The sequence below is a fragment of the Otolemur garnettii genome, unplaced genomic scaffold, assembly GCF_000181295.1.
Source record: "Otolemur garnettii isolate 467f Iridium unplaced genomic scaffold, OtoGar3 scaffold00307, whole genome shotgun sequence".
In the NCBI taxonomy this organism is placed as follows: domain Eukaryota; kingdom Metazoa; phylum Chordata; class Mammalia; order Primates; family Galagidae; genus Otolemur; species Otolemur garnettii.
In genome coordinates, this window is record NW_003852702.1 from 597,103 (window position 1) to 610,970 (window position 13,868).

Genomic DNA, 13,868 nt, shown 5'->3' on the forward strand with positions numbered 1-13,868 from the left:
AAACCAACTTTTGGATTTATTGATCTGTTCTATAATCTTTTTATTTTCAATTTCATTTAATTCTGCTCTAATTTTGGTTATTTCTTTTCTTCTGCTGGGTCTTGGATTGGAATGTTCTTCCTTTTCCAGTTGCTTAAGATGTCCCATTAGGTTGTTGACTTTCTCTCTTTCTGTTGTCTTGAGGAAGGCTTGTAATGCTATAAATTTCCCTCTTAGGACTGCCTTTGCGGTACCCCAGAGGTTCTGGTAACTCATATCTTCATTATTATTATGTTCTAAAAATTTGGTATTTTCCTTCTTGATCTCATCTTTGACCCATCTATCATTCAGCATAAGGTTATTTAGCTTTCATGTTTTTGTATGAGACAGCAAATTCCTATTGTTACTGAGTTCAACTTTTATTCCATGATGGTCTGAGAAGATACATGGAATAATTTCTATTCTTTTAAATTTACTAAGGTTAGACTTATGACCTAGGATGTGATCAATTTTAGAGTGTGTTCCATGGACTGAGGAGAAAAATGTGTACTCAGTTTTGTTGGGATAAAAAGTTCTGTAGATGTCTGTTAGGTCCAAAAGTTGGATAGTTAAATTTAAATCCAGGATTTCTTTGCTCAACTTCTTTTTGGAGGATCTGTCCAACACTGCCAAAGGAGTGTTGAAATCTCCCACTATGATGGAGCTGGGAGAGATCAAGTTGCTCATGCCAGTTAGAGTCTCTTTTATAAATTGAGGGGCATTCTGGTTGGGTGCATAGATATTGATATTTGAGATCTCATCATACTGAGTATTGCCCTTAACAAATATAAAGTGGCCATCTTTATCTTTGGTTACTTTTGTTGGTTTAAAACCTATTGTATCTGCGACTAAAACTTCAACACCTGCTTTTTTCTGCTTTCCATTAGCCTGGAATATAGATGACCATCCCTTCACCCTGAGTCTAAATTTATCTTTTTAAGTAAGGTGCAATTCTTGAATACAGCAGATGTCTGGTCTGAGTTTCTGTATCCAATCACCCAATCTGTGCCTCTTTAGAGGACAATTTAAGCTATTCACATCGATTTAATTTAACACATTTACATGTGAAGTAATTGCTGATTGGGAAGGATTCTCAATAGCTATTTTATTTGTTTCTGTATGTCTTATAGCTTTCTTGCCCCTTATTTTCTATCTCCTTCATCTAATTAGTTGATTTTTTTGTGATATATTTTGATTCTTTGCTTAATTCCTTTTTGTTTATATTTATAGATATTTCGTGGTTACACAAGGATTACCTGTAAAATCCTCAAGCTATTACAATGTGTTTTAAACTGATACCAACTTAACATCAATTGCATACATAAATGCTATTCCCTTAGAACTCTGCCTCTAGATTTGCAATTATTTTTATTCATTCGTCTTTTAAATCCTATAGAAAGAAAATGTTGAGTTACAAATGAAAATTATACTATTACAGTTTTTTTTAATAATTGTTCATGTGTTTATTTTTTTGCTAGAGAACCTTATGTTTTTTATTTGGCTTCAAGTTCCTGACTGGCATCCTTTTATTTTAACTTTAAGGCATCTCTTTAGCATTTCTTGTAGGGCAGATCTAGTGATAACAGACTTCATCATCTTTTGTTTATATGGAAATAGCATTTGTGCTGAATAGTCTTGCCAGATCAAGAATCCTCAGTTGACAGTTTTTGTTGTTGTTGTTTTCTCTGGGCACTTTAAATATATCATACCCCTATCTGTGGTCTATGGAGTGTCTGCTGAGAAATCGACTAGTAGTCTTATTGAAGATAATCTTGTGTGTGATGAGTCTCTTTTATCTTGTGGCTTTTGAGATTTTCTTTTTGCCTTTAACTTTTGGGTTGTTTATGAAATACCTCAGTGTGAGTCTTTGGGGGTTTATCCTACTTTGAGTTCATTCATCTTTTCATATTTCTCTGTCTTTTCTCAAATATTTCAATTTTAGGCCATTGTTTCTGCAAATAAACTCTTTTCCCCTTTGTCAGATTCAAAGAGATTTTTAAAAATTTATTTAATCTGAATCCCTGTTTAGCGAGGGCCTCTGAGCCCCTTCTGCTGGGATGAATCTGGGTTGCCCTCTAGTTGCCCCAACCTCCCTCCCCAGTTATCTCTCCATGAGCTCCTAGTGTGTGCTCAGAATGGTCCCAAGCTGCCAGCCCTGACATCCCTAGGACCTCCATTCCCTCTGCCTTGATGGAGACCTGCTCCCCGATTGGCCCTCCTGGGTGGTGACAAGCATGCTTTCTTAGCCAAACACAGGTCAGGCTCCTCTGAGCCTCTTCTCAGCTTGGCTGCTGATCCCATTCTAGCAAAGGACCTAAAGTACCACCTCACTGTGAAACCAACCACCATCTCCAGCTAGCCCCTCTTCCCACTCTTGACACCTCATCAGATCACTGTCCCCTCACTCCTAACTGAATTCTTCTTAGCATGATCCATACACTCCCCTATCCTACCTACTGACACGAGTCTCCACTTTTCTCTAGTGTATTTGAAGTTGAGTTTAATCTCCCCTCATTGCAGTAGTCTTGGATAAGGTCTTTCTTTCTCTCTGACAGTGGCCTGCCTATGTGGTGACAGCACCACTGGCCTGGCCAGCATGCTGCTTGCCCTCTGGCCTGACTCATGTCCTGCTTTCATCACTGGTTCAGTGGGTCCATCTGTCCCCTGCAGTCCTCAATTGCTATTTTGTTTGTTTCTGTATGTCTTATAGCTTTTTTGCCCCGTATTTTCTATCTCCTTCAACATGCCTGTGAAACATGCCATCCAACAGTCTTCTCAGCACCCAATCCCACCACCATCTTGGCTGGTTTCAGCATCCATGTGGATGGCTCATCCAAAACCCAGCCCTCCCAGTTTGGAGATGGCTTCAGCTTTGGGGACTTTCTCCTCTACTCCACATAAGCTTCCACTGTACTCCCTGGACTAGAAATGCTTCAGATGCACTCAGATCTTAATGCTTCCACACCCTGCCTCTCACCATGCTCCTTTCCTCCACATCCTTCCTCTCCTGCTTCTCTGTGTCTCTGAGCTCCCTGAACCTTGCCCTCCCTTTGTCTCACTTGGTCCTAATCTCTTCCCTGTCCAGCCATCAGTGAGGAATGTGCTCCTGGATGCTAAGGAGGAGCCCAGGGAATGCTTTCATAGTGAAGGCTGGGCTGTGTGTGATTAGACACGTATTTTTAACTGTTTTACAGCAGCTGAAAAGAAAACATTTTTAGGAAGGAATACCTTTTCTGATTCATAGCCAGGGGTCATATGGGCCAGCAGCATCCCCCCCATCTGATGAGACCGATGCCAAAGGCAGAGTTTGGTCCATTACCAGAGAATGTGAGTTAGAACAGCACCTGGGCACATGTGGGTCTCAGTGAACATACATCTGTACATTAGGTGTGGCCTCAGGTGCTTGGTGTGTGGTGGGTTCTGCTGCCCTCTCTACTCTGCCTCCTTCCCTGGTTGTTCCTACGGGGGTCCCTGAGGTGTGTGCTGTACCCACACTCGGGAAGAATAGACTGAGTGAGGCCTGGCCAGTCAGATGATGTGTCCCAGCCATCAATTATGCTGAAGCCAAAAAGGATCCCCTGTTTTGTAAAAAGAAAAATAATTGTCAATTATTTTTGTTAGCAATAGGCACATTGTTAGCAATAGGCACATCTTTATATTTTTCACTTTGGCAATCAAGAACTTAATGAACTGAGTAAAGGGGACTAAGAAAATACATATATTCACTTTGAAACTTTTTCTTATTTATGTTTTGAATTTTGCCAGTGAGTGTCATGCTTTTAGGAGCCAACTACCATTTTTAAAGGAGAAAGTTGCATTTCTGTTCTCATTATTCATCTTAAGGAAAGAGAGATGTGTGTTCCTTAAACAAGGTGATTTTGCTGAGGCAGGATTGGAGGTGGTAGAGGCTAGCTGGAGGGGAGAGGGACAGTCAGCCAAAGAGAGGGGACCTGGCTAGAGGCCAGTTTCACAGCAGGAGGCATTGCCTCAGGTCTATGCATAAGCTCGAAGCTGGCCTTGAGATTGCCAGAAACCTGTGTGCATGTTGTAGCTGTCTCTGTGTGTGTGTGTGTCTGTGTATGCATGCATGTGAGTGTGCATGTGCTCACATGCTTGCCCCTGGGAGGAATGGTCCGTCACACTCATCCGGTTCTCAAGGAGACCTCTGCCCCTTACTGCTCTCTCCATGTGCCTGTTGTGGTTGTGTGTGTGTGTGCATGTGCTCACATGTCTTCACCTGGGAGGAATGGTCCATCATTCCCATCTGATTCTCAAGGGGACCTCTGCCCCTTGAAAGGTCCTTTCTTCTTCCCCACACGAAAGGAAAGTTGAAGAGTAATTTGTTCTGCCACCAATGAAATGGTATGTGCTGATTTCTCTCCCAGGAGACTGCCTTTTCCAGGCAGGACTGACCTGGCTGTAGGCCCAGCCAGACTCACTATTTTTTCCTTTTCTTTTCACCCAAGGCCAACACTGGACAAATTGATGATCCCCAGGAGAAACACAGAGTCATCAGCAGCAACCTTGCCCTCATTCAGGTGAGTATCCACCCTGTGAGATTGATGAAGGGCCTTCCCTTTTGAATCTGCATTCAGGTCTGGCCAGGTAGGCTGGGGAGCCCTTTCCCTGCCCTCTGGACTGGCTCAGCCTGCCTCGGGAGCAGCACCGTGCCCCCTGAAGTAGATACCTCTTCAGGGCCCCAGGCTGCTCCAGCTTCCCCAGTCTCTTTTCCAAGCCAAGCTTCAGGGATGGCTCCCCAGTTCTTGACCCTCCTCTTTTCATCAGCTGCACAAGCTATCAGGGCACTCACTGTGTTTCCCAAGGCTTCAGGACTCCCATGATGGATAAATCCTGTCGTTACCTTTGACACACAATATTATTATTATATTTACTCTTCCTGGGGCATCTGTGGATCTTTCCTGCCTCTCTACCAGTTCTCTCTCAGCCTTTGAGAGATCCTCGTACTCCTTGAGTGCTTTATGCTTCTCACAAACTTGTATGTCCTTCTGCCAGGTCCTAGTTGGGCTACGTTCTCATCCTGGGACCTGGCTGCAGGTTCAGGAGGCCCAAGGCAAGGGGAGATGAGGGCATATGGAAGGCTAGGCCTGGAGCTGGATAGGTGGGAGTCATGTCCAGCACTTTCTGGGCCCCTCTGGGTTGTGGCAGCACAGAGATCCTGGACCCTGGGATTAGATATTCTGTCACTTGTCAGCCAGGTATCCTTGGGCAGGGCCGTATCTCCCTGGCCATCAAATTAGGATGATAACCACTCTGTATCTCATCTGGCCTCCAGAACGTCTGTGCCTAACTCTCTGCCAGGCATCCCCATGGCAGCACAGCCACCTGGCCTCGTTGTCTTCCCTCTTCACACTCACCTCTCTGGGAGTCCCTGACTCAGTCTATTTTGGTGGTCGAAAGATCACTCTGGGAGTCAGCAGCTGAGAGACCTCAGTCAGATCACTGCACTTCATCTGGGACTGAGTGGTTGGGAAATTGTGAGTCTGTGGAGCTAGCTCTAGCCAGCACACAGCCAGTACCCAGTGGTGGTGGCTGTGCTTGGTGGGTGGTCCCTCCCACTTTGCCCACCTAGAAGTACAATCACCTACAGTTGCTTCCTTACAGGCATCACCCTCTGAGGACCGTGCCTCCAAGCTGTGCTTGAATCCAGCTGGCTTCTCCTCCCCCTCTCCCCCTGTTCTTCCTCCTCCTTCTCCTGCTTGCCTGCCTTGGAAGCTCACCCCAAGCCTGGAAGACTGAAGACCTCTGCACTGTTCTGAGTACTCCTAGGCCAGTAAGCCTCCAGCCTGGCCTCTGCATAGCCACCTGGGTGGCCTTTTCTAAAACCCAAAGGTGGTTCCTCTCATCCAGGACTGGGCCTGACTCGGCCCCTCCCTCTCCCACCCCACGTATGTCCTCCACCCTTCACACCTCCGAGCTCAGCCCTGCAGCTCTCTTTCCTTGGAAAGTCCTTTCTCTTCTTGCTCAGCTGCTGGTGAAGCCATTTATGGCTCTACTCAGGCCTGACTTTCTGCCTGGCACCAGGTGCCGCATGCAGGCTGCTGCAGCTGCCCTGGCTGCAGTTCAGTGTTAGGTGTCCTCCCCCTCCGCACCCGAGAAGGTTGCTCGTTGAGCAACACATCCTGTGGCTGAGGGGCTAGAGGCACAAATGCAGCTAACCAGAGTCTGGCCAGGAGCAGGTCCTGAATATCTTTGCCACAAGTCACACTGGCTGTACTTCTTTGTGTCCATACATATGCACATTTCCACAGAATGGTTTCCTAACATGTGTTTACTTAGCCATGTTCTGGGCCACATCCCGGCTCAGCCCATAGTCCTGATCATAAGAGATGTAATTCTGTCTCTTCCATTTAAAAAAAAAAAACTCCCAATTAATATCAAATCATCACTGGCGCAGTGAATGTTCTGTCATACAAATGTGGGAACTCCATAGACACCAAGAGCTGGATCACAAGGGAGCCCTCTCAGCCCCAGCCTGCACACTTCCCTCAGCTCTACCACCCAGGGTGCCCTGAGGTCTTGTTGGTCTTTGACTCACTTGAAAAATCATATTTCAAAGAAAAATCATACTGCAATGATACTATGCTGCAATTTTACTGAATTTCTTCTTAAGATGACTTCCCACAAGCTCAAAGGATATGAAGAGTTTAAAGATCTAGGTTTTTTTTTTTTTTTTAGATAGAATCTCAACTTTGTAGGGGGCTATGGCGTCACAGCTCACAGCAACCTGAAACTCCTGGGTTCAAGCGATTCTCTTACCTCAGCCTCCGAAGTAGCTGGGACTACAGGTGTCCACCACAACACCCGGCTATTTTTAGAGATGAGGTCTCACTCTTGTTCTGGCTGGTCTCGAACTCATGAGCTCAAGCAATCCATCCCCTCGGGCTCCCAGAGTGCTAGGATTACAGGCATGAGCCACCAAGCCCAGCTAAAGATCTAGACTTTTCTTCAAAAGCACTAGCATTAATATGCACCACATTTGAATCCATTTCTCTATAATCTCACTAGGAACAAAAGTATTCTTCTAAGCTACTTTTTGTATTCACCATATGTATGTATGCACATACATGCCCACAATTGAAAGTAATTACTTAGATAGCACTCAGTAAATAGGGTAGAGCCTCGATAGCTGACCATCTCCCTACACTGACCAACTCCCTAAGTTGTCCTAATTTTCCAACTGTAGTATATGTGCTGCTGAGGCAGGCCCAAGTTGACCTAATTTTCATAGACTGGACATGCCCCACATGTGCCTATCAGTACAGTAGGCCTAGTTCCTGATGTTGGCCACCTCTGTATGTGACCAGTGTGTTACAATCCTTGGGTTGTCACCTTACAGAGGTTCTGTGTATTAGGTGCTAGTCCTATGTACACATATGGGAGTGTTTCTTTGGGAAAGATGCTGAATCACGGGTATATGGGTAAATTATAGCCAATTTCCTCCCTCCCCAAATCCTTATACCATTATAACCACCATTAATTTATAAGAGAACCATTTTCCTGTTATTTGGCAATAAGTATTTTATCAAACCGTTTAATGTTACCTAGTCGGACACATTAAAAAAGTAAATCTCTTCCGTCCATCAATTCATCAGGCATGTCTGAGCACCTGCAAGGGCTGGCCCAGTGTTCAGGGAGAAGACCAGCATCACCTACAAATGAATATGATGTTTCCAAACTGGGATTTTATTTAGAGTTTTCCTAATTACTAAAGAAGTTGATGATCCTATTTTTAGGTCTCAACAGCCATTTGCATTTCTTCTTCTGTGAATTTCCTGTCCATATCCCTTGTACATTTTTTCATCAGGTTTTAAAATAAACTAGACTTTATTATTCTAGACACTAAATCCTGTATTTATTTTTCTTTCTGGATTTTACTTGTATCTTTAGAAGAAGGGCTTCTTTACTAGTCAAAATTGTTAAACATATTATTCTGTGTTTCACACTTCGGGTTTTTATGTTTAGGGGTGTGTATATAAATGGTATGAAGTGGGGACCCATTTTTTCCCCACAAATATACAGATCCAATTTACCTTACCCTGTTTATTCAGTGTTTACCTATTCCATCCTAATTTGAAATGCCACCTTTATCATATAAAATCCTCATAACACTCATGGTTAAATTTTCACATATTAAATTTGCAATATTAATGACTCTGTTCTTAGACTCTGTCCTGTTGATCTATTTGTCCATTTCTGCCAGTACCACACTGCTTTTTTCCTTATAGTTGCAGAATACACATTGGGGCCTGGTGCTATGGCTTATACCTGTAATCCCTGCTATTTGGGAGGTTGAGGCAGGAGGATCACTTGAGGAGCCCAGGACTTTGAGACCAGTCTGAGCAACATAGCAAGACCCTGTCTCTAAAAAGCAAAAATACACATTGAAAATAAATACACTGGAACTCCCTCTTTGACCTTTCTCAAAATTGCCTTGGGTATTCTCACGTTTACTCATCTTTGTGAAGTTTACAATTTGTCAAGTGCCATGAAAAATCTTGCTGGGACTTTGGATCAAATCACCTAGGTTAACTTGGGGAGCATTTTTTCATCTTTACCAAGCTAGCTCTTCTCCCTATTTGTGACTGAGCTCTTTGTTTCTGTGGCCTTTAATAACAGGATGTACCTTTTTTTTTGGGTTGGCACTTGAATTAGGGGTATTGACCAGTATTGACCTCTAGATTGGGCACAGCTCTGAAGGGCACCACAGAGGTGAGTGTTTGGCAGGACAGGGGCACTGGGAGGGTGTACAGCTGGGGTAGGAAAGGGTATGAGCAGGGAAGGACAGTCAGGGAAGAGGCCTGTGGTGTTAAGAGGCCTCCCACTTGTGTCTATGGGTTGTGGGACATCCCTGGGGCAGTGAGGTCAGCTGTCTGTGTTGGTGGAGGTTGCTGAGCCCAGACCCATGTGTGGGGTTGTGAGCAAGAGACTATGTGGCCCCAACCAGGGCCTGAGAAGAAGATAAAGAACAAGATTGTGCAGTTGAGGATGGCATGCACCAGGGGAGGAGGTGAAAAGCAGTCATTTGCAAGGGAATTGGGTTGAAGGGAGGTGCTGGTTTTCTCCTTGGACTAGTGGGTGTGAGGTTTTAGGGTGAGTAGCACCCTGGCCTCTGAGATGAGCAAGGGGCATGGTGAATGGGCAGAGAGGAGCATCATTGGCCATAGGGACCCTCCTTCATGCTTCTGATTTCTGCAATGACAGGTGCAAGCCACTGTTGTGGGACTCTTGGCTGCTGTGGCTGTGCTGCTGTTGGGTGCTGTGTCCAAGGAGGAGTTCGACTTGGCCAAAGTGGGGTTGATGTGTGCCAGCAGCATCCTCACTGCCTTCCTCGTGGCCTTCGCCCTGGGTAAGCCCTACATCACTGTGTACCCCATCCAGTACCATCCCCCACCGCTCTGAGCCCCTACCTCAGGGTCCTTTCTGTTTTTAGCTCCTAAAGGTAAGGGGGGGCTATTAATGCGGCCAGCGTGCATTCCTAGAGAGAGTTGGGCTTTCCTGCTTCACCCTCTGCTGTGTGGAGGCCTGGCTGTAGCTCTGCAGATCCCCCTGGCTATCATTCTCCCAGGCTGAGGTCTGATGCTGTCTGTCTAGACAACCAGCCTGCCGGTCTGTGGGCACGTACTGCACATGCCTCACAGACTGATGTGCAGGCCTGTGATGGGCCCTGAAGGCTGAAGACATACTAGGGACAAGGCCTCTGTTTGAGCTTAAAGACCACCTCTTCAGAGAGCCCTTTTTGACATGTCTTAGTTCATTTGGGCTGTTGTAACAGGACACCCCAGGCTGGATTCTGGTGAAGTCCCTCCATGGGTTGCAGGTGGCACATTCATGAAGGCTCCACCCTCATGATGTAATCACCCCCCCAAAGGCCCCACCTGCTTATATCATCATGGAGGGGGGAGTATTTCAACCTATGGATTTGTGAGGACACAGCGTTTGGTCCACAGCACCTCTGTCTCACAAGCACCCTCCTCCTCTCTCCCTTCCCAGGGCCACTGTGCTCTGCTGTGAACTTTTTTTTTTTTTTTTTTTTTTGAGACAGAGCCTCAAGCTGTCCCCCTGGGTAGCTGTCCCCCTGGGTAGAGTGCTGTGGCATTACAGCTCACAGCAACCTCCAACTCCTGGGCTCAAGCGAGTCTCCTGCCTCCGCCTCCCAAGTAGCTGGGACCACAGGCGCCCACCACAACGCCCGGCTATTTTTTGGTTGCAGCCGTCATTGTTGTTTGGCAGGTCCGGGCTGGGGATTTGAACCCGCCACCTTAGGTGTACGTGGCTGGCGCCTTAGCCGGTTGAGCTATAGGTGCCGAGCCTCTGCTGTGAACTTTTGAAGTCCTCTCTCAGTCTTGCCTCCCTGCTAGAATGTCAGCTCCTGGTGGGTGGACCTGCAATTACTGCCCTGCCATCTGCTGCTCCTGCCACACACCTAACATAGCAGGTGCTTAGCGTGTGTGTGTAGTGGGTGAGAGATGTGACCTCCCTCTTGGGGACCCACATGCTGGTTGGAAAGCACAGTTGCCATGTAGTGGCCCCCTTCGTGACTCCATAGGTGCTGGATGTCTGCAGTGTGCAAGGCACGTCCAGGGCTACGAGGATACACTGAGAACAAAGTATACAGGATTCCACTTTTTATGTGTGTATTCCAGTTGAGATGCAAACTGTAACAAACTCATGAAGGCACAGAAAAATGTGAGCAAGTGCCCAGGCCTTCTCTGGTCAACACTAAACTAGCTTTTGTCTGGTCTTGCCTTATTTTAGTATCTTGTTTCAGTTACCTCAAGTGCGTGTTCTTACACTTGTGTATGGTCTGTTCCCCCACCTGACAAGCCTTGCCCCTGATGAGGACAGAGCCTTTTGATTATTGTTACTACTTAAACCAAGGCTAGGCCTATAAATAGCTCCCAAATGATTGCTCAGCAAGTGTACTTTATTCTGGTTCTCTTCTGGATCATGTGCTGCATGTGGGAGAGCTCAGCAGCATGAACATTTGAACATATCTCGGTTGTCCAGAAACACCACCAGTGTTTCACTGTGGGGCATCAGTGTGGCTGTGATGTCATTGTAGCGGTTTCTGATAGGTGCCCCGAACCACTTGCATCCTTTATGTGGTTCCTGTGGATTGTCACAGGCTCACAAGCCAAATTGTACAAACTCAGATTCAGGTAGAACTGGCATTTCAAAAGGAAATGCAGGACCTGTGACTTAGTCACAAGATAAGTCAGGGGCTGGCTGATGGTGCCAGCTTTACGGTGGTATCGAAGGGATGGTTGTAATTATTTTTTGAGTTACGGGGTCCTTGTTAAAGTGTGAAGATGTCAATAGCCAGGATGGAGTGTCTTCTTAAAGAACCAAGTGAGTCTGCTGACTCAAATCCTAGGCAGTGGATAGGGAGCCAGAAGAATGACCGCACATGACTCTCCCCTTCAGAACAATGAGTCAGAACAGAAAGGATACCCTCTGGAGGCATGGCTGCCATGAGGATGCACCTCTTAGGTATCTAGTGTCATTCCCTGAGATCCTTCACCAGTTGCTCTCGAAAGCGACATGCTGCTTCCCCGTGCCCAATGCCAACACTGCCTGGTCCCACCAGAGACATGGGTCCCCCAAGGGTCCCTCTGGCAGTCTGGCTGAGCTTGCCTAGAACCACACTACAGTCAAGGATGCATTCTGTCTCCCCTCTCTTTCCCCTGGGCCCAGCTGCATCGAGGTTCCTCCCTGTTTTCCCTGACAGGCTTTGTCCCTAATAAATCTCTCACACAGCTGATTCCACTTGGCATCTGTTTCTTAGATAAGCCAAAGAAGCACGAGAGGCCACTTAGCCCTTGGGGGCTCCTGCTGGTCAGAGCATCTTTGGAGCCCTCCATGCTATGTGGGGCTGTGAGCTTCCTGTAGTTCCAGGTGATTTGGGAGCCCAGGAGCCACAGGCCAAGTCACAAAAAGGAGTCTAGCTCTCCCAGCCTTCTAAGGCCTCCAGCGTACAAGGAAAAGCTCTGAAATCCAGGTAGCCTGGCTCCACATCTAGGAGTGGACAAAGGCAGGTTCATGGTTAGCCTGGCAACCATCTGCCAGTCCCGTGTCAGTATTATGTACCCTGTGCCTTCTCAGGGCTGTCTGGCTCCCTGGGATTTGAGTCTTGTCTCTGTCCTCTTTTTCTGCAGGAGTACTAATGGTCTGTATAGTGATTGGTGCTCGAAAGCTCGGGGTCAACCCAGACAATGTTGCAACACCCGTTGCAGCCAGCCTGGGAGACCTCATCACACTGTCCATTCTGGCTGTGGTTAGCAGTTTCTTCTATGGACACAAAGGTAAGGATGGCTTCAAGGAGGATGGGCCTTGGGGCAGGTCACCACCAAGGCTGAGTGGAAACTTTTGCACCCAGCCCTTGTGCTGTGGCTTGTAATGTGTCCCCCAGATTTCACATGTTGAAAGCATAATCCCCAACATGGCAGTGTTGAAAGGTGTCTGGGGTAATGAGTGAATGGTTATTGTGGGAGTAGAACCGGTGGCTTTCTAAGAAGAGGAGGAGCTCTGGGCATGTTAGCACACTCACCTCCCCCCCCCCAACGGGATGGCCTCTACCACCCCAGGATTTTGCAGAGAGTCAACACCAGCAAGAAGCCCTCACCGGGTACCACTGTTTGCAGGTGCCCCTTCTTGACCTGGCACCTCATCCTCCATAACAATGAGAAATTTCTTTTCTTTATAAATTAACCAGTTGCAAGAAGTTCTGTGATCAGAAATAGAAAAGGGACTAAAATGGTACCAAGGGGAAAAGGGGAAAATGGTACCAAGTAGCGGAGTATTGCTAATGCCAACCTTAAATAATGAGATTAGAAAATATGATTCAGTATAAAGTTTATTCAAGCTCAAAGCTTGAGAATGAAAGTGGGATTTTAAGGAAAAAAGAAGAGATAGTTCCTAAGTTGTTAATAAGAATTTACATAAAATAACAAAAGCTACTGATTGGCTGTATACATTGTTCATATCACAAATTCTAAGACCATGAAGATAATGGGTAGGCAGTCCCTAGACATGGGTTTTGGGGTGTGACTGAAGTCCCACACTCATGTCTTTCTGGGTCTGATACACTTTGCATTCCTCACATAATAACTCAAGAATGCTCTGAGTTTTTTTTTTTTTTTTTTTTCTTATTCCTCTCCTTTCCATCAAGATATTTCGAGGAAAGCATTGTAGGTGAACACAGATGGTTTGGGCTCCTTTTATATTCAGAAGCTTAATCTTGTGTTGTAGGAAGGCTCATTCCCAGATAGTCCTCTCCCATGTGGTGGTGTGGGAAGAAGATATGTCTCAGTGAATAATTTTAAGAGCACCAAAAGCTGATGTGATTGTCATCACACGTGGCAACAGTGAGACCTCAGTTAAGTCAGCGTAGTCTTTGGAATACTGTGAGTTTAGTTTTGTCTGAAGTAAAAGCGTGAGAGACATATGGTAGAAATATGATGCACATTGGATTATAATCACAAAGAGAATTTGTATGCCAGAATGGTGAGGGGAAAAAAGCTATCCCAGCCCGGAGTCAACTAAAAACATCATGAAGAAAATTAAAACCTGGTCCTTCTTTAGAAACTTCTTGTAGCTTAGAAATAATTCTGGATAGAGTCCAGATTATAGGAATGTAATGAAAACTCGAAAGCAATGGTCAGGGCTAGAATCTAGTATCAGGGGTCCTGAGGCTGATCTTCTGACATAATTTCTCTCCTTGAGGTTCCCCATTTCTATCAAAGATTATACTTAGTAGGACCAACTTACTTGTAAAATAAGTCATGGATGTTTTACATGGCCTGATTATTTGCATAAAGTGTGACAAAGAC

At 45.9% G+C, this 13,868-nt stretch overlaps 1 protein-coding gene across 2 annotated transcripts in view; it reads left to right on the forward strand.

Annotated features, from left to right (window-relative positions):
* LOC100959313 (solute carrier family 41 member 3-like) overlaps positions 1 to 13,868 on the forward strand; it is a 45,284-nt gene that overhangs the window by 20,309 nt on the left and 11,107 nt on the right. For both annotated transcript variants that reach the window (XM_012813818.2, XM_003803454.3), the window contains exons 3-5: positions 4,485 to 4,556; positions 9,241 to 9,385; positions 12,195 to 12,341. In XM_012813818.2, the coding sequence (XP_012669272.1) occupies positions 4,485 to 4,556; positions 9,241 to 9,385; positions 12,195 to 12,341 (364 nt within the window). The remainder of the gene's footprint in view (positions 1 to 4,484; positions 4,557 to 9,240; positions 9,386 to 12,194; positions 12,342 to 13,868) is intronic.